This window comes from Suncus etruscus, chromosome 6 (genome assembly GCF_024139225.1).
Source record: "Suncus etruscus isolate mSunEtr1 chromosome 6, mSunEtr1.pri.cur, whole genome shotgun sequence".
NCBI classification, from domain to species: domain Eukaryota; kingdom Metazoa; phylum Chordata; class Mammalia; order Eulipotyphla; family Soricidae; genus Suncus; species Suncus etruscus.
Genome location: NC_064853.1, coordinates 11,655,918 through 11,682,443, shown reverse-complemented (window position 1 = coordinate 11,682,443; position 26,526 = coordinate 11,655,918). Strand labels below are relative to the sequence as shown.

Here is a 26,526-nt window from a genome sequence, read left to right as displayed (position 1 = left end):
TATCTTAGTCTCCCTACAAATTATAGAAAGGGAATTTATTAAAATAAAAACACCTTTTCTACTGCTTGGATTAGTATAAAAACAAGTTGTATCTTACTGAAAAAAAAAACACAAACACTTTCCCTTCTTCAAAATCCCAAACATGAAATCATATATATTGAAAATTTGGGGGTAAATATGTGACATTCTCTGCATGAACCTGGTTTCAGTTGAATGAGAACTGACTAATGGTGGACTGGCATGATGACTACTGTTGGCCCCTACAGAGTTCCCTTAGTAGATCTCAGTCAGACTGTGGATTTTCTGTGATTCTGTTTCATATTTATGTGACTGTGCATTTGTGCATTTTTCTAATCAAAGGATCTCTAGCATTCATCATTTCACAAAGGGTTCATGATCCCCAAGTGAGTGATTAATGCTCTCTACTAAAAACAAAACTGCTAAGTCAAACTGATTTACAGATGTGTCACTAATACAATTTCAGATCTGAATTTAATGAGTAAATCTAAGTGAGAGAATCGATTTTTTTTTCTTTCTCAAAGCACTCGAGCTTAGAAAAACTCACTATCTACAGAAATGAGAATGAGAGGGGGAAAAAAAATATCAAGTTGTACTTCAAAGAAAAAAAACTAGACTATTTTTACAAAAATTGTTGAAACCGGGATAATTAAGTGTAATTTGAGCTTGGATTTCCACATGCATTTTAAATGAAAAGCTCTTATGATTAATCATGAATTCTCTTTACACTGCACAAGCACACAGGATTGGGTTTGTTTTGTGTGTGTGTGTGTGTGTGTGTGTGTGTGTGTGTGTGTGTGTGTGTTTTATTTTAAATCTAATAAGATGCTGTAAAATTAAGTTAAATCAACCCTTTCACCTTTAAATATCCTGCCAGCCTTCTGGGATCTATCAATTCCCTAAATGTCACATCCAAGATTTAATTCTGAGCCTAGAGATTTGTAAAGAAGTGTGTTCTGTGGAAGAGAGGGTCTGAGTTCACTTGAGCTTCTAGAACAACATTCCTAGTAGCGGGGAACTTAGCAACCTCAGGAAGGTATTTCTCAGACTTCTGGGAGCCTAACAGTTCTGTTTAGGATCTCCCAGTGCCTGTCACTGATGAAAACTGGCTTCTTGGGATGGGAGAGCTAGTACAATGGGCAGGTGCTTGCTTTACACATATCCAACCTGGGTTTGAGTCCCAATATTCTATATGATCCCCTGAAGACCACAAGGAGTGATCCCCAAGCACAAAGCCGGAAGTATGCCCTGAGCACCGTCAGTATGGACCAAAAAGGAAAAAGAAAGAAAAATTACCTTCCTGGTTCAGAGATTGCGTTGGCCGCAGCCCAGGCAAAGGGGCCTAGGAGGCTCTTTAATCAGGGAACTAATCTCATGCCTAAGGACACCACCTGCAGATATAAGGAAACAGAGACTCTTATGGCCCCTGGTCAGCCATAAGAGGGCTACTATCCCTTTAAGGGTAAAGATGCCAGTTACCAGTGGTCCGCCCCTTTAACTGCCACTGGAGGGCAGTTGGCCTGGGGGTATATAAAGCCTGGGCTGAAGTGTTAGTGGTTGCTTTCTCTATTGGTTTGCTATTGCTGAATGTTTACTGCCAAATTGCTGGAAAATGTGTTTGCCAGACTTCCTGCTCCTGTTGCCTTCTGTTGCCTCTGCTGCTGTTTTCATTTGCCTGGTCCTTTCCCTGGCTGACTCCTTACCCTGGTCCCAACTTTGGCCCTCTGTCTCCCTCTCTCTGCTGGCTGTAAAGTCCTTGATCTCCCTACTTGGCCTCTCCCTCAATTAAACCCTGTTTCTAACCCTTTCTTATTGGGGTTTTGTTTGGCGCTGACATGCAGGCCCTCATCACCTTCCAAATGTCCATCTTCAAATTCCATCACAGGATGTCCATTCATGACAGGACAGAGGACTCACATGTGCAGATTTAAGCGTTTAATTCTGTCTGTGCTTTCTCTTCTGCCTTCAAAGTTACCCCTACAGTGCAGGTGTTTGAATAGTAGGAGCAAGGAATATGGACTGGGTTTGTGTCTCAAGCACATATAAATGGGTTTGCCCTGATGTGGCACCAGGGATTGAACTAGTGTTCGGCTCCTCCCTGTAAGGACCCAACACCTTCACCTCCACTCTATTTTCCCAACCCAAAGAACACCTTTTTTAATCAAATACATAATCTGATTCAATTAAAGGTAATATAGATACTTTTTATAATTAGATATGTGGAGGGATGTCTATATTAAGCATTGGGCATCACATAAGAATGACTCTTTTGGTACGTCTAATTGTTTCATTCCATCACTCATTCATTCCTCAGAGACACCTGATTGATCTGGTTCCATAGATGCTCCTCCTAATATTTTCTTTCACAAGGTCTGGTTTCCTCTGTTCAAAATCCTCAGTTTTAGTCTGAGATGTGACTGAGTAGATTAAGGCTCCTACCTTGCAAGCATGAACCCATATTTCAGTCCCCAGTGGTACCTTTACACATTTGTTATGCTGCCTGATAACCCCCAATTTCACAACAGAGTGTACAAATCCAGCACCTGCTCAATGTGTGCAAGCAATGCAACTAAAGCCTATGGCCCCATCAAACCCCACAACTACAAAAGATCTGTGAGCACTGTAGTCAGGAGTGCAATCTCTAGCAGCTCCACAGCAACACAGTGACATCTCCAGTGAGTACTACAATTAGTCTGTACGCACTGTGCAGACAATTCAGCTAACATGGGAAACTGGCCCCCATCACAACAAAGGAAGGGTGGAAATATCCTAAGTAAAACCACATTTGGGGGGAAGGGTTGGTTTTTGTTGTTGTTGTTTTGTTTTGTTTTGTTTTGCCCACACCCGGTGACATTCAGTGGTTACTCCTGGCTATATGTTCAGAAATCACTCCTGGCTTGGGGATCATATGGGACTCTGGGGTTCAAACTTGGGTCCATCCTGGGCAGCTGTGTGCAAGCCAAATGCCCTACTACTGTGCTATCACTCTGGCCCCAGTAAAACCACTTTCTAATGGTCTTGGCTACCCCACACTATCTGTCCTCTCGACCTTGTTCTATTCCAGTTGCCCCTTCTGCATCTTGTCTCTGTCACTCTCCTTCTTACTTGACCCCAACCTTCATGAATGATCTTCCTGGAAGATTTCGTGGATGTTATTCTTTCATCACCCCACCTGCAGCCCAGGGCCTTCGAATCTTTTCCTGCTTTTGCCTAGATCAAGTCTCCCAGCCATCTCAGTGACTTCCTGCCTCTCTCTGCAAAGGACAGTTGCTGTAAACACAGTCTCTTCTTTCCCTACTTTCTATTCTGCACCTTCTCACTATTGAATGTGCAAATGTACTGGAGATAACACAGGACTGGCACTGGGAGCAAACTCATGACCTTACACTTTCAAGGAAGATGCTCTGTTATTTATCCCCAAAAACCCTGAGACATTTTTTTTATTGCTAGCTATATTTTATTTTCATATACAATGTATTGTTCATATGTTAATTTTAATACAATTGTTTAATTTGTGTATTAATATATACTTTTCCTACATTATTTGAATAATAACGGCCAGTTGGGAATTTAAATATCTCTTATTTAACAAGAATGATTTGATGTTACTGGATTTTAGGATAAAAGCTTTCCTCAACAAGAAAAAAAATATATCCTGTCCTTTATTGAGAAAATTTGACACTAATTTTAGGGGTTTTGAGGGGGTGCCACTTCCAGCAGTAATTAGGGAATACTACTGGTTCTGCTCAGGAATTACTCTTGGTGGTGCTTCATGGGTCATATGTGGTGTTAGGGATCAAACTCAGGTTATCTGCATGCAAAGCAAGCACCTTAACCCCTGTACTATATCACCATCCCTAATTTCCTTTTTATTACATGAAAGGTTTTTTTTTAGGTATCATGAATTACAATAGTATTAATATTATAGGCTTACAGAGTTATTGTACCAAAACCCACCACCAGAATTTTCCTATCCCTGCTTCCATCTGCCAGTTTTTGTTTCCTCAGCCCTCAAAGTCTGTTTTCATTGACCATTTTCTATTTTCTTGCTTTGTTTTATTTTGTGTTTTTTTTATTAATATGTTTATTTAAGCACCATGATTACAAACATATTCGTAGTTGGGTCCTGAGCAGTAGCACAGTGGTAAGGCATTTGCCTTACATGTGGCTGACCCAGGACAGATTTGGGTTCGATTCCCCAGCCTTCTATATGGTCCCCCAAGCCAGGAGTGATTTCTGAGTGCAGAGCCACCGGGTGTGGTCCAAGAAACAAACAAACAAACATGTTTGTAGTTGGGTTTCAGTTATAAAAAGAACATCCCCCCATTCACCAGTGCAGCCCGTCCACCACCAAACCCCCAATCTCCCTTCTCCCCCACCACTGCCTATATTCAAGGCAGGCATTCTATTTCTCTCACTCACTACCATTGTCATGATAATTGTTAGTGTAGTCATTTCTCTAACTGAACTCACCACTCCGTGATAAGCTTCATATCGTGGGTTGGTCCTTCCAGTCCTCATCTCTATTGTCTCTGGGCATTATTACAATAATTTCTTTTATTTAAAAAAAATAAACCCATAGGTGATTGAGACTATTCTGTATCTTTCTCTCTCCCTCTACTTATTTTACTCAGTATAAATTCCATGTTCACTCATGTATAGAAACATTTCATGACTTCATTTTTGACAACTGCATAGTACTCCATTGTATACAGTATATGTTTCTTTAGCCATTCATCTGTTAAAGGTCATCTGGGTTGTTTCCAGATTTTTGGCTATCATAAATAGCACTACAATGAATATAGGAGTGAGAAAGGCATTTTTGTATTGTGTTCTTGTGTGCCTTGGTTATATCTCTAGGAGTGGTATAACTAAAATCATATAGGAGCTCAGTTTCCAGTTTTTTGAGGAATCTCATATTGTTTTCCAAAAGGCTGGACTAGACAGCATTCCCACCAGCAGTTAATGAGAGTTCCTTTCTCCCCACATACCCACCCACACTGATTGTTCTTATTCTTTGTGATGTGTGATGTGAGACGGTACCTCATTGTTGTTTTGATTTGCATTTCCCTTATGATTAGTGATATGGAGCACTTTTTCGTGTGTTTTTGGCCATTTATATTTCTTCTCTCCATTTTTTTCTTCTCCCCATTTTTTTATATTCCACATGATTGGTAGGATGATCATTTTAGATAACTTGCTTCTTTTAATTCATAAATAAGACATGGTTCTATTATCTATATCTTATTTTTAGTAGTAATTTAAACTTTTCATAAATCTTTCCACTAAGTCTTTCATTTCTATTGTTAAGCTAATTCCATTGTACTTGATGTTTTTTACACATTTGTAAATGCGATTAAAGTAGTCTCCTTTATCTTTCACATCACTGTTAGCATATAAAAATGTAGCAGAAGTCTATGCATTAATTTTATAATAGTACCTTACTGTACAAGTCAATTCTGTGAGTTTTGTTGTGGAGTCTTCAGGGATTTTATTTATAACATCTGTATACAGCTATAGTTTAACTGAGCCTTTGACTGGAAAATAGCACATATTGAGTCTGTTTTCAATTATATTGCTTTATTTAGCTGCAGTCCATCCTGTACGCTGGAAGATGGAAGATTTGGTGTATTTCATTGAAATTATTGTTAGATCTGAAATTTATGAACAAATCATGAAATGATACTCTTTTCTACTTAATTTTACATCTAGGCAGTGAATTGTTTTTATTTGCCCTCCTTTGTAATTTACTCTCAAGGAAGCAACACAGGTCAAAAGTTTAATCACATATAGGAGCCTGTATATAGAGGAGCAGAGATGAAAACTAAACACAAATAATGAACCACACAGAGAAATGATGCAGGAAATGCAGGCATATTTGTTTTTGCCTGCGGTTACCTCTCATCTTGACTCAAAGATTCCTCGTTTAAAAAAATATCTATTGGAAACAGAAATCTACTTTAATCATTATTTTCTATGATATATAAGCCATTCAGATATAATTATACTCTATCCTTGAAATTTAAAACACTTGTTGAGATATTCTCAAAATTGAGTTCTGTTAGTAGCTGGTGGATAGAACTCCTGGACTTTTGCTGTTGACCAGAAAAATATATCCTTAGCTCCTTTTGAGCTAACCTGGGGCGAAAACATCAGAATCTGAGGTTAATTATCTTCCTTAGATATACTTAGGTTGTTAGATTACTACCTAGTCTTCTTTTATATCATATTTCAGTGAACTCTTTAGGTGTCTATTTCCCTGCCTAAATTTGAAATTTGACCAAAGACCAAGCTGTGTCCTTTTTTTCCACTTCCCAGCTCATGTATTAGATAAAAAGTCTCAGACTTTGTGCAGGTACCCTAGAAATGATTTTCAGTACAGGGATTCATTTCAGAAATATTTTGAATTTCCACTTTCTACTGGGTTCTCTATTTTGCACCTTTGCCTCCATGTAAACGTGAAACACAGTACTTACCTTTACAATCATACTTATGATCTAAGCATAAACCAGCTTTTATAAAATCTAAGCCAAAATCTAAATATTTTATATTTTTAAAATATAAACCAGTTTTTCTAAAACCCAATCAATTTAAAGAAAAAAACAGTCCAAGCCATGCTAAATGGAGTGATTATTAGGGACGCCTAGGAAAATCCTCCCTTTGAATTGAGTCTGGAAATAGGAAAGAAGCTCCGCCGCCCTGCAGGGATCTCAAACTCGAGGCCTACTGGCCGCAAATGGCCCTCCGTACAACATTTTGTGGCCCTGCCCTAGAGGAATCTTTTTTGTTTTGTTTTGTTTCAGTTATTTGGGTCACACTCCCCAATGTTCAAGGCTTACTACTGACTTTGCACTCAAGGATCACCCCAACTTTGCCTCCTGCGGCCCGCAGGTAAATTGAGTTTGAGACCCCTGCGAGTAAGTCAAAAAGCAGGGATTTTTAAAAATAAACTTATCCAAATAAAGAACCAGAGCTTAAAAAGTTATTTATAGTTGAGTTTTAAATATATGATTTCAACACCAATCCTTCCACTAGTATCAACTTCCATCACCAATGCTCACAAACTCCATCATTTCCCACTCCCTAACCTCTCCCATCCCCTATGTACCACCTTAGAAGACAAAGAAGAAACACACATGGAACATTCTGGACCTAACCAGTGAAAACTCTACCCTAGAGTGGCATACCTGGATCAGCAGACACTGGTAATACCACCAGCGCTACTGTCCCCATGAATTGGAGGTCTGGGGGTGCCATTTACCTACAGCAGCCATACTCAAGCTCCTGCAGCTTGTAGCTTTTCTGCAGGATCTTGTTCAGCCTCCACAGTCATCAGGGAAGATAAATGTCTCTTCTTCCTTGCAGGGTCTCTTCTTGCAGTGCCCTCTACTGACAATACTGACAATGCTTAACTGCTAGTAAAGAAAAATACCTAAAGGACACATGATTCATTTTCTCAAAACAAAAAGTAAAAATGTGAATTGGAACTATATTGATTTTCTTTTGGTTAGTCTGGAGATTACACCAGCAGTATCATGTATGACTATGAATATGAATATGTGTGGCTTCTAGCTCTGCATTAAGGAATTACTCCTGGTGGTGCTCAAGGAACCATATGGGGTGCCTGGGATCACACCCAGGTTGGCCATGTGCAAGCAAATGCCCTACCACTATACTATCACTTTGACCTCCTACATTGATTTTTTATTGACATTTTATAAATTTTATGTGGAAATGCAAGTCCAAAAAATAGCTTTGACAAAAAATAAAATTTGCAGAACTTATTTATTTCAGGGCTATTTTAAAGCTGTAGCCTGCAAGGCAGTGTATTATAAAGACAGATAAAGACCAGTAGAACAAACTAGATAATTCATAATGAGACCTACGAATTATACTGAACTGAATTTTAGCAAATTGTTGAAGTAATTCAATGAAGAAAGAACCATCTTTTTCTCAGCAAATGGAGCTCAAATGATTTTATAGCCAGAGTCACACACAAGAAGCATATATCTCACGTTCTGTAAAATTACACTAAGAATGGTTCATAAAGCTTAATGTTAAAAATAAAACTTTTCTAATAGAAAACATAGATGAAATTTTGGGGCATGCCCTTGGCAAGGTTTTCTTTCCTGAAAACTTATAGTCTTCAATGGTACTCTTGAAAGGCAAATAACGTAGGCCATAAACTGAGGAAGGAAACTTTCCGAAGGTCATAGCTTATTAGTGGTGTGTATCTAGATCTATAAAGAACTCTCACAATTCAATTAGAACAACAAAAGCTCAATACTGGAAATAGCAGAAATATTGGACAAACATTTCACCAAAGGAGGCCAAATAAATGCTAAATGAAATAAAAAGATAAGTTTGAGATCCATTGCATTAGGAAAATGCAAAGTGAAACAAAATAACACCACTCAGTATTGAGAGGGTTAAAAAGGGGGTTAAAATATTTTAAGGAGGGAGGCTGGTGCAATAGTCCAGCAGTAAGGCGTTTGCCTTGCACTCGGCTGACCCAGGATGAACCTGGGTTTGATCCTCAGGTCCCATATGGTCCCCCCAAGCCAGGAGTGATTTCTGTATATATATTTAAGGAGGGGCAGAATAATAGAACAGCAGTAGGGTCTTTGCCTTGCACACAGATGAATCCCTGGCATCCCATATGATCCCCTGAGCCTGCCAGGAGTGATTCCTGAGTGCTGCCAGGTGTGGCCCAAAAACAACTCCCCCCAAAAAAAAACAAAACAACAAAAAAATATATTTTAAGGATGTCTAAGAACTGAAGCTCTATTATTGTCTGTATTTTCCACTTTAGAAAGCAATTTTGAAATTTCTAGAAATGTTATAGGTAGCCTGTGATTCCTATAAACTTACCCAAGAGGAGGGAAGACATGTTTCTACTTAAAGATTTGTGAACACACAATATCACAGCTTTATTTGTAACAAACAAAAATGGGAAGGAAGCACAGTTTCTTCAACAGATGAGATTAGTTTTTTAATCCCTAAAGTAGTTATCAATGCTACCGAGCAGTAGAAAGGAGGACTAATCTGTGCCCAGAGACATGAATAAATCTACAAATATTTAGTTGAGTGAAAGAAGCCAGGTCTCTCCCTAATAAGAACATATAATTTGCGACCATGTTTATATAGATTCTGGACAAAAACTAATGTATAGTATCCAAAGACTATTAGAAGTTGCCAGAGAGAGGCAGAAGGAAATTGAATAGGAATTGTGGAAACAAAGGGATGAAAAATAAATTTATTATCTTTCCTGTTGGCCAATCCACCAGTGCATACTATGCCAATAATGATGAAAATTTACACTACAAATAAGTTCAGTTTATTGTCAGCTATTAAGCCTCAACCCAAATAAAAATCCTTTTAAAAATAGGATTATTCTTGCTTCCAACCTGCCATCCTCTATGCCAACCTCTATGATTGATTTTACAATTTTGACCAAATAGACTAGTTAATGGAATAAAGAACTTGCTAAAGGGAAAGCAAGAAATCTCTCTCCTGAGTACATAAATGGCCTGGCTCAGGGAATCAATCACATTAGCAGGAGAAGTGAAGTAAATCCCAGAACATATCAGGAAAACACTACAATTCAAAGCCCACACATCAGAAAACAAGATAAGAGAGAAACAAAGAGCTGAGAGTCTTGTGTAGCAGTGAGCATAGACAGTTTTCTTCTAGTTCCAGAAAACATTCAACTTTTAGGTTACAGCTTATTTTTACCTATAACAAAGATCATCCCTGGTTCCTTTGTATGTTTGTTTACAACTTGATTTACCCCAAAACAGCTTGTTTTTCTTGTAAACATGGGTTGGACAGGCTCAAGATAGCCTGAGCTATCCTTACACTGTCTTTACTGGCCTACCCAGGGGTGGTCTCTGTACTCAATAAAAATGCAGTTCTGGCAGACAGAGGGCTCTCCATTAGAGGTAGAAGACTGCCAGATTACAAGGGTTTCATCCTCAGTCTGGCTTGGATTATTTCATGCTTGACCCTGATTCAAACTCATTTATCCTGAGTTGGAGATACAGTGCATGGGGTGATTTTACATTCAACCAAAGATGCCCTTTTTTTCCTGATCAGTGTTCCCTTCAGCCATCAATCAGTCAGGTCTTAGAAATGACTTAGTAGTTGAGAGCAGTACTGGAAGCACTTACGTTCATCTTCTCCATGGTGTGATATCATTTCTTAAATCTTGTCTTTGGGGACATTTTGGATTCACGGCTTACTGATCTGCTTTTCCTCTCTCTGCACCTCTACTTTATGTACCTTGCCATGCCAGATGTATTGTGAAGATTACTGGAGAAATGGTGTTGTCCTTTCCTGCTGGCATCACCAGACACTTTGCCAACAACCCCTCACCAGCTGCACTGACCTTCCGGGTGTTAAATTTCAGCAGGTTAGAACACGTCCTGCCAAATCCTCAACTTCTCTGCTGGTAAATATATTTTGCACTTTTTGTGTGTATATGCATGGGTGTGGCTTGGTGCTTGATGTGAAGATGAGCAATAGGCTATTTACCAATTTGCCAAGGTAATAGCACTGTGGAGCATTGAAACTATTGCAGACCTAGAAATACACTTGCCCTGTCTACATGAGGGCTTTGAGTTAGTTTTCCTTAGTCTTCCATGCTATTTCAATCCTGGCTCCTGCACTTTTTCCAGACCTTAGCTCTTCAGGTCAAGCCAGTTACCTAATGTCACTGACCACTATTCTTACTTCTGGCTTGAGGATACAGAGATGCTTTTAGATCATGAAAGGCTTGGGCAACCCTTATCTACATCTTCCATTCAACTTAATGAGGGCAAAGTCTCTGAGTCCTGGACACTTCCAATTACTTTCTCCATGCCCAGAATGTGAAAACTCACTAGTAGACTTCCACAAGGGCACCACAGAGCCAACAAAGATGTGCCAAGATGTGCCCAGTCCCTGTTGCCTGATAGCCCATAATAAGTTGAAGTTTTTTTCCAAATTCAGCTCTTTTGATTTGCTGGTTACCTGGAGGCTGAATTTATTTATTTATTTATTTATTTATTTATTTATGTATTTATTTATTTGGATTTGGGGCCACACCCAGAGGTGTTCAGGGCTTATTTCTGGCTCTGTGCTCAGAAATTGCTCCTGGCAGACTTGGAGGACCATATGGGATGCCAGGAATTGAACCCGTGTCTGTCCCAATTCTGCTGCATGCAAGGCAATTACTGCTGTGCTATCCGGCCCTTCTGGAGGCTAAATTTAATCCATCACTCTTTCCTATTTCTTGTCTTCACCTCTAATTTTCTCATTAGAACAATACCCAAAAAGAAATCTGCTCTAAAGCATAAATAGAATTCTTCCCCTGCAGGTTAGTTTTAATAATTTATGGTGTAGCAAATGTGTGTGTGTCAAGTCACTAAATCACTGATAACCTTTATTTCCACAATATGGGGGACATGCACACTTGTTTCTCACTCTCTTGCCTAATTCTTTGCAAGACATAGGGGTGAGTGACCCCATGGAAAGGTCTCAGAGCATGCCTACAGTCTTTCCTATGAAAGCAAACTTTTCCATGGTAGCAACAACAAGTATTACTCTTTACATTCCTGTATCATTTTGTAAGTAGAGTGACTTTTTTGTGTGATTTAGATGCTCTGGGGTGAACGACTGTGGATGCTTGTAAGCTAGCTTGTTTGTGTGGGCATCTTTTTGTTCTCCTTCATTTTAATGAGGACTACACTTGCGTGTGGTCAGATATTTAACTTGGTGATTTCTGAGAAACTACTGTCCAAGTCAATGCCAAAGGAAATCGATATATTCAGCAGCGTGATGGCATTAACAGACTAATTCAGGGAAAGCTGGTGATGTGGAAAAGGCTCTTAAGTGTGGGTTAATAAATAATTCACTCTTTGAAGCAGTCACTATCATCGGGATTTGTTAATATTACTGAGTACTCGCTGAGATTTATAGCAATACAATAATGCCTCCCTGTGGGTATTTACCTGTTAACATAACACCATTCTAAACTGCTAACTTCTAACCAAATCATACTCCATGCATTTTCTCTCTTACCGATGGTCAATGTTAAGTATAAATCTAACATTAGAATTTGCTAAAATGGTTCTTGTGTGGTCGATGTTTACTGTCAGATGTTATTCCATCACTTTTTTCTTCCCAATTGAATAGTGATAATACCCAAAATGATGCCAATTCTAAGGAATTCTGGGTGAACATGCCAAACTTGATGACTCATCTAAAGAAAGTATCAGAACAAAAACCCCAGGCTACCTATTATAACGTGGACATGCTCAAGTATCAGGTAAGCTGACTTATGGGGTCAGGGTGATGATTTCACATTTCAAAAGTACATTCTAAAGTACCACAAGGAAATCAAAGCAAATAAAGTGGCATTTCAGGTACTTATATATAACTCCCATAAGACTTTATTTCTTTCCCATTTTTTATTTAAACACCATAATTAACATTGTTAATAATAACTTTCAGCATACATTATTCTAACTCCATACGGATCAACAGTGGCCAGATACCTACACCAGTATTTAAAGAGCTTCTTCCACCCTCTTCAAAAACTATTTTTAATCATTAGGCCTTAGGTCACATGTTTAAATTGTGCTTATGCTTATGGTTTTTATGTACATGGTTATCTCACTACCGAAAGAATCCTTATAGTATGTCCAGTTCACGTCATCATATTTTCCCTTACTTGTCATTCTCTGGTTCTTATACAAGGCCAAAGGTTTGTTCTAATTTGAGACTTTGAATTAACTTATCTTGTGTATCTATATACCACAGATGTTACTTATCTTAACAGTAAGTGACAATCCAGTTGCCACTAACTACACGATTTTGTCTTTTCTTATGTTTGCATAGCATTCCATTGTGTATGTGTATATATAGCACAACACCTCAATTCATTCATTTAATGTTGGACATGTTCCCATATCCTAGTATTGTGCTCTGCATTTCAGTAGACAGAGGTGCACACCTTTCAGAACTTGTGACTTTGTATTTTGAGGCTAGATGCTAAGTGACATCTGGAAAAATAGAATGTTTTAGGATGGAATGCACAGGGCTTACTCCTGACTCTGCAATCTGGAGTCACTCCTGACAGGATTTGGGGGACCACATGGGCTGTTGGGGATTGAACCCAAGTCTTGAACCTTGCAGCATGCAAGGCAAATGCCTATCTGCTGTACTATCTCTCTGGCTCCCAAAATAAAACTCTTAAGTGACTATTTAGACCCTGCATAGAGATTAGAAAATGCCTATCTATCTCAATAGTTGAGCTTCACATAAAATATTTTATTAGATATTGGAGAAACAAGTCCCCCCAAAGAAATTAAAGAAGGTTAACATCAATTGGAATATCTTGATAATTAGATCTCTGCAACTTTGTTAAGAATTTACTACACTAGGGGCCAGAGCAATAGCACAGCATGTAGAACTTTTGCCTTTTACGTGGCCAACCCATGCAAGATTTGATTCCTGGCATCTCATATGGTCCCCCGGGGCCTGCCAGAAGAGATTTCTGAGTGAAGAGCCAGGAGTAACCCCTGAGCACTGTCGGGTGTGAGCCAAAAACTAAAAAAGAAAAAAAAATTATAACACTAAGGCCTCTTCTTTTCAGTGACTAAATGTGAATAACCAGGAGGAAGCAATATCATATGATAGTAATATAAATATAATCAAGTAACATTTATGTTAAAAAATTTAATGTTAAAAGCTACCTAATACAGGGGGCCGGAGATACAGCACAGCGGTAAAGACAGTGGTTCGAATCTCGGCATCCCATATGGTACCCCGATTTCTGAGCATAGAGCCAGGAGTAACTCCTGAGTGCTGCAGGGTGTGCCCCCCCCCAAAAAAAAAAGAGATCTAATACAGTCCCGGAGCGATGGCACAGCTGTAGTGTGTTTGCCTTGCATGCGGCTAACCTAGGACAGACTGAAGTTCCATCCCCCAGCATCCCATATGGTCCCCAAGCCAGGGGCGATTTCTGAGCACAAAGCCAGGAGTAGCCCCTGAGCATCACAGGGTGTGGCCTAAAAAGCAAAAATAAATAAATAAATAAATAATTTATAGTACTATACTAATATAAAATTGTTATATTAATAACATAAGATAGTATTAGACTACATTATATAAATATAATCTAGCATATGAGAGCATGTGGATGTCCTTAATTATAATTATTATTAGTCTACCAAACTGACTTATTTTTAACCAGCATAAATACTGCCTAACTTAGCTTTTCTTTGATTCCCAGCTATTTGACCTCCAATGCTATTTTGATGCGCCATAATGTTTGCTATTAAGTCTGTTCAAATTCTTTCCCTTAAAATGAAAAATATGATTTTATTAAATTTATGTTTTCAAAAAATTAGTGTATCTCAAATATGACTATATTTTACAATCAAGAATAAAGCTCTTAAAAGATTGTTTCTGCATGACAAATAGGTAGTTGAACTGGTAAATGTCTATAAGAAAAACCTATGTAGATACAGTGATCTCGAGAACTCTGACAACGGTAGAAAATGACTTCATTGAATAAATATGAGGTGCAAGTGTCTATATCGTATTGTCTTCTGACAGTAGACAGTTATATAATTGTAAGATAACCACTGAAAGGAAATTTTCCATATGCTTTTATATCTTACAAATTTACAGATGAAAGCAATGTTTTTCCTGTGAAAGTAGCACCATTAAGCTTTCAACATTGCCAATAATACTGAATAAACAAACATGATTAAAAAAAAGTATCACTTTTATAAATAAACTATAATAGAAAATGGGTTTTTTCCTTAAATTCTTTTAAGGAAGTACTAAACACATTCAGTGACTGCTTTAATATTCTGAGAGAGATGAGAAGAGTGAGGAAAAGAAATGCCAAAGTAATTTTCTCTGAACAAGATAGTTAAATTGTAATTTGTTTATTCCATCTTCATTATTAACTCAACCTAGCTAATAGACAGAATTGACCTATTTTTGTATGTGCTTCTTTTACTATATGAGAGGAAAATGTCAATTTAACCTCTCCTAACTAAGGGTGGAATTTGCATACTAGTTGATTACCTCTCCAAATAAAATTGTAAAATTGTTCAAGTATCATAAAAAACTAGAATCAAATAACTCCAAAAAAATAAATATAAATGGGAGCCTGAGTGATAGCTCACTTGAATTCCATCTATGGCATCCCATACGGTCCCCTGAGCCAGCCAGAAATAATTTCTGATCAAGAGCCAGGAGTAACCTCTGAGCACTATCAGGTGTAGTCCAATCCCCCTGTACAAAAAAGTGTATGAAGATTTTAGTTGCTGATTGGGGTGGGGGTGGGGGGAAGAAGGGCATTGGGTCACACCTAGCACTGTTAAAGAACCATGAAGGACTATTTCTGGCTCTGTGCTCAGGAGCAACCCCAGAAGTAATTGGGGACCATACATGGTATAGGGATTTGAATGGATTCAACAGAATGCAAGGCACACACCTTAGTCCCTATTACTATTTACTATTACTATTAGCCCCTATTACTATAACTATTACTAGGCCCTTAGTACTAATTTTTCTGGCCTGATTTTATACATTAAATCTGGAACCACTCATGGTCAGTGTAGGCTTTCCAAGGGTACCCCTCATTTCCAAGATGTATGAACTACACCTTATTCACCATGATCATTACTGCAAGTTCACTCAAGGACAGCACAGTGGCCTCATGATGGTTGAACATCAGAACATTTCTATTGAAAATCATCAAAGTACCCTCTTTTGCTTTAGATTAACCCTTTAACCTTCCATGTTCTCTATCCTATCCTCTGGCCAGGTGTCTGCCCAGGGCATCCAGTCCACACCCTTGAACCTGGCAGTGAACTGGCGGTGTGAGCTGGCCAGCACCGACCTGCGCATAGATTACAAATACAACACAGATGCAATGACCACCGCTGTGGCCCTCAATAACGTGCAGTTCCTGGTCCCCATCGATGGAGGAGTAACCAAGCTCCAGGCCGTGCTCCCACCGGCAGTCTGGTAATGGCACACATGTCCCTATCTCAGGGAGCACAGACACAGCATTTCCAATCCACGTCATTTCAAGCAGGCCTACATGCCTAGACGTGATGCAAGCAATATCACTATAGCAGGAATTGTAAAGAGAAAATAATGTAATACCACACATGTAGTGCTCAGCCAGGGTGCAAACACCCATGGAACTGGCCCAGAGAAGGTCACTTGAGGAAAGTCTCCCAGTTTGACACAGCTGGCCAGATAGGAACTATCCCTCTGACACTTCAGGAAGGAGGAAATTTAAAGATCTCGAATTCTCAGTTACACTGATTTGGGGATCCAAGACTTGCAGCTGCCTCAGAGCTGAGGGTCTTCTCAAAGCCCTTGTTAGAATCTCCCATCTCTCTGGCTGACCAGCAAAGAGCAGCTAAAAATATGGGGAAACAGCCTCCCTTCTCACCTCCAGATCTCATCAGTGCAGGGAATTGCAGAAGCCTTAAGAACAAGTAAGATCCTCACTGCAAGGATGTTGACAGAATAAGAACTTTTGGTTCCAAAATTTTGGCTTGTGAAAAATCACATAAAGAAGGGATAGAAAAAGAAGCACAGTAGGCAGTGAGGCTCATTGGGCATGAAAAACAGTCCTTCTCCTAGGAAAAATAATCTTGTATTATAAGCTTGTCAGAAGCCAAATAAAGAATATCTCCTCAAAGTTAAATAGACATAGACCAGCTCTATGTCTAATATTTAAATTACCTCATTTAAAGGAACACCCAAGCACCATCAAACAATCTCCCCCCAAAATACCTCATTGAACTGATTTCCATTTCCCATTAATTTTTTTTTTACTGTCTGCCAAATGTTTATCTATTTTTCAGTATTATGACTTTTTATAAGTAATGGGAAAGAAAGGAATTTATGTGTGGTAGGGCTAAGTAAGTAGGTAGTACAGAGGATAAGGTGATTGTCTAGCTTGCCACTACAGGGATATCTGGTACTCCTTATGGTCCTCCTAGAAGTAATCCTTGAATGTAGAGCCAGATGTGGCCAAAAAAAAAAAATTATGGATGGGTAGAATATGGGCGGATGTATCAATAGACTGACTGATATTTAAATTGCACCTCAACTTCCAAGATCCATTTTAAATATAACTGTCTGGGAATATGACATCTATTAAACAGCAACCCTTGCAGAGCCAGGGATCTGGCCCAGTGGTAGAGCATGCACCTTGCACATGTAAGGCCCTAGGTTTCATCCCCAACACCACAAAAGAAGGAAAAGAGAAAAAATGAAAGAGAAAGAAAGGGATGGGGAGGGAAAAGGAATGGAGAGGTAGAGAGGGAGGGAAGAAAGAGGGAGGAAGGGAAGAAAAGAAAACAGGTAGGGAGAAAAAGCAAGAGAAAGAAAAATATAGTACCTTGAATATGGAAATTTTTTTACCTATTTTTTTAGGAATGCTGAACAACAAAGAATATTATGGAAGATTCCTGATATTTCTCAGAAGTCAGAAAATGGAGGTAAAATCATCACATTACATTATTAAATTATTATTAAAACAGAATAATCAGGATTGATATCACTTATATGTTAGGTAATTGTTAATCAAAAGTTACTTGGCACTAAAATCCTGTAGAATATTGTTGCATTAAGGCCCTTTTGATGGGCTTTGATGGTGGTGGATGGTGATGGAGGCCTTTCTCCTCCTGCCCAGGACCATATGTATGCACTTCCCCAAGCCGTAGGGGCGGCAGCTTCAGGATAGCAGCGAAGAAATTATCCACAGACTGGTTCCAGAAATATCAGCTTTATTTATGCCCTAGCTAACATGTGTGGCTTCTCTCATAACCTTTTATGCTAGATTCCTATTCAGCCCTTTATTGTACCTTGTCTCTCAGCCATCTCCTCCTTTTCCCTTCTTCCTCCTCCATCCATGCAAATCACCTTTTGCCCCTGAGGCCAAACCTTTTTGTTTACTACTATAGACCTAAAGACCCAACCCAGAGGGCAGATCTTTCTTGTAGGTAAGATTACACAAGAAGAATGGGGGGTGGGGTAACAGAATATTCCTTTTTTTTTTTTTTTTTTTTGGTTTTTGGGTCACACCCGGCAGCGCTCAGGGGTTACACCTGGCTCTATGCTCAGAAATTGCTCCAGGCAGGCACAGGGGACCATATCAGATGCCAGGATTTGAACCATCCTCCTTCTGCATGCAAGACAAATACTCTACCTCCATGCTATCTCTCCGGCTCAGAATATTCCATTTTTTAAATTCACTTATTTTAAGCCCTTGAAGTATCCACCTCCTTCTCCTTTTCTACGCAAGACCCAACATCACATCAGACAGACCATTCTTTAGGTGACAGGTTCTGTGAATGAAACCTGTTTCCATCTGGTATTACATCTCACACCCTTGATAAAGTAGACCTGAAATTAAATATCTATTAGATGCCTTCCAAGTAGTGTGGCCCCAATTCTAAAGTGAAATTTGTCTGAATTTCCTCTTCATCAGTCTGCAAAGAATTGCTGCTAAAAATTAATGATTAAAATGAAATTTGTCTGAATTTTCTCTTCATCAGTCTGCAAAAAATTGCTCCTAAAAATTAATGATTAAACTTTGTACTATTCAATTGCCAATTTACACTATGTATTTGTATGTTAACTTTGGAATATAATTTCCTAGGCTTTTTCCAACATGTTGTGGTGATTTTTTCCTTCTAATACACTCTTTTTTCCCCCCCTTAGGGGTGGGTTCTTTACTAGCGAGGTTCCAGTTATCTGAAGGTCCCAGCAAACCTTCCCCATTGGTTGTGCAGTTCACAAGTGAAGGAAGCACCCTCTCTGGCTGTGACATTGAACTTGTGGGAGCAGGATATCGATTTTCACTCATCAAGAAAAGGTTTGCTGCAGGTGAGTGGGCATCTTAGAAGTTTTCTACAAAAATGTGAATATTTTTTTGGCATTCCAGGAAGCAATAGTGCAACAGATAGGGTATTTGCCTTGCTTGCAGAAGACACAAATTTGAGCCCTGGCATCCCATATAGTCCCCAGAACCCTGCCAGGAGTGATCCCTGAGAGTAGCATCAGCAATAAGCCCAGAGCACTGAGGTGAATCCCCATAAAGAAAGATATTTCCTTGGTTCCCTTTCTTTAAAAAGAAATCCATTGCGATGTCTTACCTGTTTCCTCTTCTTATTCTCTAGTTCTACTCAATGCCCAGTTTTTCAACCTAATTAGAAAAAAAAACTAATTGTTGAATTAAGTAAAAATATGATAATGAACTGAAAATTAAACACCATAATGATCCTGGAAGCGCAGTATCATGGCTCTGGCTATTGTTTCTTTAAGAAGTTGACTAGTTATTCCCATTACATACATATGAATACTGAAGTCAAGTCAACCCTGTTTGCTTTGGTTATCTTGACAAATAAGATTAATGTTGTTTGTTTCTGAATTTATCTCCCACCTAAAAAGAATTTTCTCCAACAAGACTTTGTCCGTTGTAGAATTGCCATACTTTTCCAAGATCCAAATGGATCTGTGTTTCATTTTAATAGAAACCTCAAAAGATCTAGGCCAGAGATCATAACTGGTTCTCTGTGGGCTGAATGTGTCTCTGATACCTACAATAGATATGAAATGGTAGGTTGTTCATTCCACAGTCCCCAGAGAGGGGGAAGGATTCTCATGTTCCCTATCAGGGTAGAATAAGAGATGCAGGTCTGGCAGCAACTCAGGAAATAATCCACACACAGTTGGGAAGGAATAGCAGGCCAGAAACTAGCCACAAGTTGTTTACCCACAAGCCAGTCCCTCCACCTTGTGGAACCATTAGCCAAGATGCCAGCTCCGCCTCCAGGCCTCCTGAGTAGCCTTTATTGGGATAAACAAAGCCTACCGTACTCAAGAGGAAGGGGAAAAGCCAGATGAGGAAGCAATGGGGAAGCATCTTTTTAACAAGAAACCCAAAGGAACAAGTTGAGAGACGTCTAACTAGAAGGCAATATGAGGGCCAATCCAATGGTCTCTACCAATAATAATGGGGCATTCCTCAATACATACCTAACTGGTCTTGAAAATGTCAAATTTAAGAGAATCTACACTTTCTTTATTTTGACCTTATTTTTTGAGTCTCGGATTTGTAATATTATTAATGATATGGTTATATGCATGCAACGTTCCTACTCTTCCCTTTGCCAGTGCTTGTTTCCTTCCATCATTGCCTCAGCCCCTCTCCCAAACATTGTCATCTTCTCCTTCCTTCACCCTTTATAAAAACCTCCACTCCCCATCTCAGTTCTGCAGACCAGTTCTTACATTCTGTTGCTTTTGACCATTTATTATTCCTTTACTGTACTTTTTTCTATAGTTTATATTAGTATTGTGCCTCACAACATATAATACATAGTTCCCTAGGGTAGATATATTAAAATAGAAATGCTACTCATGTCATCATCTCATTACTGAACAAGCAAGTAACCTGTTGATCTATTGTTTCACTTTGCAGGAAAATACTTGGCAGATAACTAATAAAATCTTATGCAAGGATTTGGAAGAGTCGTGTCTTGGAGAACTGTTATGTGAGAAACAGATTTCTGTTTTGGTTTGATCAAAGCAAGCCAAAATCTGCACTTGGGGGTATTGCTGGAAAGGTCGTTGACTTTCAGCAATTATTTCCCTCCCACATACGTCCTACAGTATTTACTTCTAGGTGTAATATTGTTAATGGTTTTAAAATGTAATTATTGTATTTGTATATTGTACTCATTCCAGTAAGGCAGTTAGACAACTTGAGTTTTAGCATTTTACCATTCCTGGAATGGTTGTAATTTAAACTGTGGTATGTAAATTTACTAGTAGCACTATTGACTGCTTACTGAGGTAGACTGCATTTTGTCAATATATAAAATTTAAAGATAATATGGATAGCTGTCACACGGGGGTGCCACAATACCAAGAAAATTAAGTGGAACCAGACCAAAAAATTACTTTTCTTCGGTCCTTAGTATGTTTTATTCTAGTGCAAAATGAAAAAGTCTATCTTCAAATGTTTAATGGGTTAAATTAAGACACTATTTCAGAATAAAAGTTCTAGGGTTACAGCATATTCAAAAAAAAAAGCATTAATTACCACTTTTTAAAAAGCTTTTTTTTCAAACCGCAAATTTCATAAAAATGCAAACTGTGTAAACAGGACCTCTTATTTTTATAACTTGTGTAAAAAGGGAAAGCAGTTCATATTTAAAGTTTAAGTATATGAAATTATAATCAAGAGTAGAGAAGATGATGTCTTTACCACATGTCCACCTCTCTACAGTTTATCAATGTAGAGATTGCTGAGAAATCAGACTGAACCCAAAATGATGTTAAAATTCCCAACTTTCCACTGATCTGGTTAGCAACTTTTGCACAATGATAACTTCTAACACGGAATCTGGCCCTGCTAGTGCAGGGATAGTACCTCCAATCTTTCTCTTAAATCCATAGAAATCAAAACATTGAGACTGAAAATCCTAAGGGCAGTGGTGAGAAATATCCTTCTCCCATTTAGGTCCAGAAGGAGAATTTGTATCATCATCATTTCTATAATTTGGGATGAAAAAAGGAAAGCTTTATTATGGATGAAATTCTAATCACCACTATGGTGCAATAAATTTCGTTTTGGATGAGTAAGATCATTGTATGTAACTACAAATATTTGCCGATCTTGGGGAATGGGAGTTATACAACCTTTATGTCATATAATTGTTACAAAATATGATTAAAAAAATCGCAGTTTCTCTACCTAACCTACCCTTCTCCCCTACTATATACAATATACATATTCAGTATGGAAGAGTCCTTCCTTAGTGGTCCCAGTTCAAAAATTTCTTCCATTACAATCTGAAAATGTGATTATTCCATCAAGTGATAGAATTAATTTTATCCAAAATCCAATTTCTAAGTCATACTTCTAAGTAATGGTGATAGTAAACTGTTATATTTGTCATTACAAATTGTGATTTTATGTTCAACTATATTTCACCAAAAAAAATCATCAGTCTCTATAAATTGTAAAACAAAACAAATTTTGTAAGTTTTACTTTTAAGATGAGGTTGACCAGCATTTGTTTTTAATAGAACTTTTTTGAGTATCGTTATTTATATTTCTCAATCAGTGCTTGCCTCATGAGAGGCAAAATGATTGTTTTAGCTCAAAGAAATTCCTCCTATTTAAACAAATCCTCCTTGAAGTCCCAACAGCAATCCTTTGTTGAAGTTTTTTGAACACATAAGATGCTTAGTCTAAGTAAAAATATTCACTATTATTTTGAAAACAAAACAGAAAGTGACAAATTTTGAATCCCATTTCCACTAAAATCAGCAGAGAGTTAAGCAACAGAAAAAATTGTATTATCCTGCTTATGAATTTTTTAAAAATTAATTTCGAAGTCATAGAATCATAAAAAAACATACTGACTAATAATACAAAGCATATTAAAATATGTAAATGTGACAGTCATGTCTTGCTCTTTATACTTTATTTTATATAGTTCTGGAGTAAATTAGTGAACACTGGTTTTATTTTCAGAGAATAATTTTGTGGCTATTGTAAAAATGTAATTTAAAATATAGATTACAATAATCTCTCACATTCCGGAAGCTAAATTTGAAACTATGAAGATATCCTAAGATCCTGTAATTGTTCTTTGTGAAATAGAATGAGAGTCAGTGATTTCAAAATTATAAACCCATGAATAATCAAAACCTCAACAAAGTATACATACATATATATGCATATATATGTATATATACATTCCCTTTTCCTTTCTGAAAATACGTCATATACTAACACAATAAAATCCTATCAGGGATTAGATCTTGGTGATTTCTTTTTAATCTTATAGTTTGTAATCTTCTGTCTTACTTGTATCTAGCGTACTGTACAATAAGAATTTGTGTTAGGAAAAATGTTCTATGACATTGCAAGAGTCTCAGTCATCAAAGAAACAAAGGTCAGGATCAATTCCTAAAACCCAAAGAAATGATCTAGTCCACGTGAAGATTTTTAATACCAGGTATGAAAATTAAAAGAAAGGGTTGCTGTTAGTTGGGACACCATTTCCTGAGTTTTATTATTTAAAAATGGTCTGCTCTAACGAAATACAAAGTCTGAATGATCCTGCTTTATGTTGGCAACATGGAAAACATGATTTATTCTTTCAAATAAATTCCACTTTTTCATGATATTTTAAAATAAATTCTTATTAAGAGTTACTCTGAATTTATCAAAGTTGGGATTTATTAGTGCTAAGATTCAAATTTATATTATTTTTCCATCTCTTTCCTTCTCTATACCAAGAACAAAAATGAAAAATAAAAACTGTGTGATATTTAGGAACATACTTTACCAGAAAAAAATATGTCTACATTTTGGGTGAACTCAAGTAGAAAAGAAACCCTGAGAAAATCAAACTATAAAAACTTTACTTTAGTCTTTTAGTATTTTCATTCAATGCACATATTTGAGGTCATAATTTATGAAAAATTATGATTTTCATTTATGAATACTTTCAGAGACACCTCACTACGTCTGTTATCCATGAGTATGATCATGTTACCCATGATCTGTTATTGGTGACCTTAGACAATCACTCCCTTTTCCTCTTTTTCTTTTTTGCTTTTTTGGGGTTCACACCCGGTGATGCTCAGGGGTTATTCCTGGCAATGCACTCAGAAATCACTCCTGGCTTGAGAGACCATAGGAGACTCTGGGGTATCAAACCACGGTCCATTCTATGTTAGTGCATGCAAGGCAAATGTCCTATGGCTTGCACCACCACTCCAGCCCCTCTCTTTTTGAATGAAGAGTTGAATTGCTGTTGATTTTCTTTCTTTCTTTCTTTCTTTCTTTCTTTCTTTCTTTCTTTCTTTATTTCTTTCTTTCCTTCTTTCTTTCTCTTTCCTTTCTTTCTTTCTATCTTTCTTTCTTTCTTTCTCTTTCCTTACTTTCTTTCTTTCTTTTTCTTTTTCTTCTTTCTTTCTTTCTTTGTCTGTTTCTTTCTTTCTTTCTTTGTTGTCTTTTTTTGTTTGTTTTTTGGGCCACACTCTGCAGCACTTAGGGCTTATTCCTGGTTCTGCACTTAGAGATCACTCCTGGCAGGCTAGGGGGAACCACATGCATGTGATGCTGGGGACTGAACCCAGGTCAGCTGTATGCAATGCAAACACCCTACCCTCCATGCTATCATTCCGAACCTTGCCATTGGTTTTCAGATGTTTCTTCATGGCAGAACTTGTTTTGTACTAAAACAACATATAAAAGCCTGGTAGGCTAAGTGACTGAAGGCAATGCAGGAGTTCCTTCAGCAACTTAAGTCAGTGTCCCCAAAGTATTGCTTACAAAGCATAATAATATAGCCACAATCTACAGTGACTTAGACTTCTGTTTGACTGGGCTAGATACACATTTGAGAACTTTCCAAGAAAGTATGTACAATCACAATGATTGATACAGCAAAATTTACTTGAGTTTTTACCAGAGACCAGCCACTATATTTAATAATTGTCTACTTAATCCTTATAACAGCTCCCAAATTGTCATTTTTCTTCAATTTCAATTTTATTAATGGTGACACTTCAGTTGAAATAGATTAATTAAATTGGCCAAAGTGAAATGGCCTTTGGGGCCAACACAGTTGTCCTGGCTATGGAGGGATCTCCTACCTTGTTTGCTGCTCATTTTGAACAATTAATTCTTTTTTCACTATAATACACACTGTCCATTTGAATGCCAAGATAAAAAGCACAATGGACCAAGATCAGTGTAATTCCAATAACAAAATTGTTGGAAAAAATGTATTGTTTCTCAATGTGATGAGTGACTCATTTATATTGTCACTTATGGGAGGAAAACAATAATGTTGGCTTATTTCTCACTATATCTTTAGACCCTAAAAGTAGGAGGTGTCCATAAAATTTACATTAAATGTACAAAAATCTCTAAGAAGAGCCCAAGATTATGTATTTAGTTAATATCCAAATTGAATAATTATCCTAGTAGATCTCTCTGGTCTTCCTTACCTCTGATACCATATCAAAGTAAAGTTGAAAACCATTATTCTCATTGGCTTATTTTTTATTTGACCTATTTCACTTCCTCCAACCTTAAAAAAATAATAAAGAAATTTTTCTAGAAAATTTTCTATCTTTTCCTAAGGTTCTCATTTAGACTAATTCTCAAAGAGTTCTAAAATACATTCTCAGATTTTCATAGTTCTGTACTTTTCTTTCATATCTTAATAATTAAAAATAGCACAGTAGGGAGGTTGTGCGTTATTAAACTTTCCAAATACTAAATTTTAAGAAAACTCCCTCCTAAAGAGGGCCAATGCAGACACTGAATTTATGAGGTTGACTAAGTTTGTTTTGTAGGCTTTTGAATAGAATGCTTTATAAAACACTATGAGTATGAATCATCAGAAAAGAGAAACACCAAACATTTTTCCTTTTCTTGTTTAATGTGATTACAGACTGCCCATTAAAGTTAAATGCATTATAAATTGTCTATATATCTAATAAAAACATGAGTTCGTGTGGGGAACTTATCTTTTTCTTTCCCCAAAACATAAAGTTAAACAAAACTCAATCTGACTCAATTTGTTTCAAATCCAATTTTAGCTACATGGTTTTCTGATTGCAGCTTTTTTTTAAATGAAAGCATAATTTTTATTATAGCAAAATGAGAATCTCTAAATATAGTTTTGAAAGTTAACAAGTAAATATGCTATTTCCCTGAAATGAGTCCAATTAAACTATCGATATAAATAAATAAATCTGAGTTACAGTGACAAAAGAAGCTGTTCCAATGCCCCAACATAGGCTCCCATTTTATTTTTTATACATCTTTTGTGAGGCTTTATTGCTTTTTTTGACTCCTTTAAAGTTTCCATTTGATAAACAGCATTTAAATGCCTTTTAATCCAGTCCTGAATTAAACATGACTACCATTCAGTTACTTTATTGTTCATGAATGTATGGTGGCAGTATGTGATGTCTGTACAGTACTTCAGTCTCTAAATATTAAAATCACACAGCTTCTTTTGAATCATTCCTTTGATTTTCTGTCATTAATAATTAGAATTATATTTTAAATATCTAATTTTAATTCAAATATTCTTAAAGAATGCCCAATTTTAGGGTCTGGACTGTAAGATAATCATAGTTCATAATCATTCCTCACCATTAATATCTGGTTTCTATCTTAAATGAATATCTCTATAAAAAAACAAAAGCATCTCCTTACTGATATCCACCAGATATAATAACTTATTTGCTGTTTAATATTTGTTTACTTCCTTTTATTCCTACAAGAGTGCATCATTAATGGTGTAAGAAAAGATATTTCCATGAAAAGCAAATATATTTTTATATGTCCCTTTTACACAAAAGGAAAATAAGTCAAAGATATTTCTACTACATTTACTTAGAGTCTGTTACTTTCCAAAACATGTTCAGACCTTTTCT

The 26,526-nt window shown here is 37.3% G+C and overlaps 1 protein-coding gene across 1 annotated transcript in view; it reads left to right on the top strand.

Moving 5' to 3' along the window:
* SGIP1 (SH3GL interacting endocytic adaptor 1) overlaps positions 1-22,877 on the top strand; it is a 216,755-nt gene extending 193,878 nt beyond the window's left edge. Inside the window, exons 19-24 of the mRNA XM_049774428.1 lie at positions 10,313-10,468; positions 12,193-12,325; positions 15,845-16,047; positions 17,476-17,540; positions 18,766-18,930; positions 20,528-22,877. Coding sequence (XP_049630385.1) covers positions 10,313-10,468; positions 12,193-12,325; positions 15,845-16,047; positions 17,476-17,540; positions 18,766-18,930; positions 20,528-20,550 — 745 coding nt within the window. The 3' untranslated portion in view covers positions 20,551-22,877. The remainder of the gene's footprint in view (positions 1-10,312; positions 10,469-12,192; positions 12,326-15,844; positions 16,048-17,475; positions 17,541-18,765; positions 18,931-20,527) is intronic.
* The last annotated feature ends 3,649 nt before the right edge of the window (positions 22,878-26,526 follow it).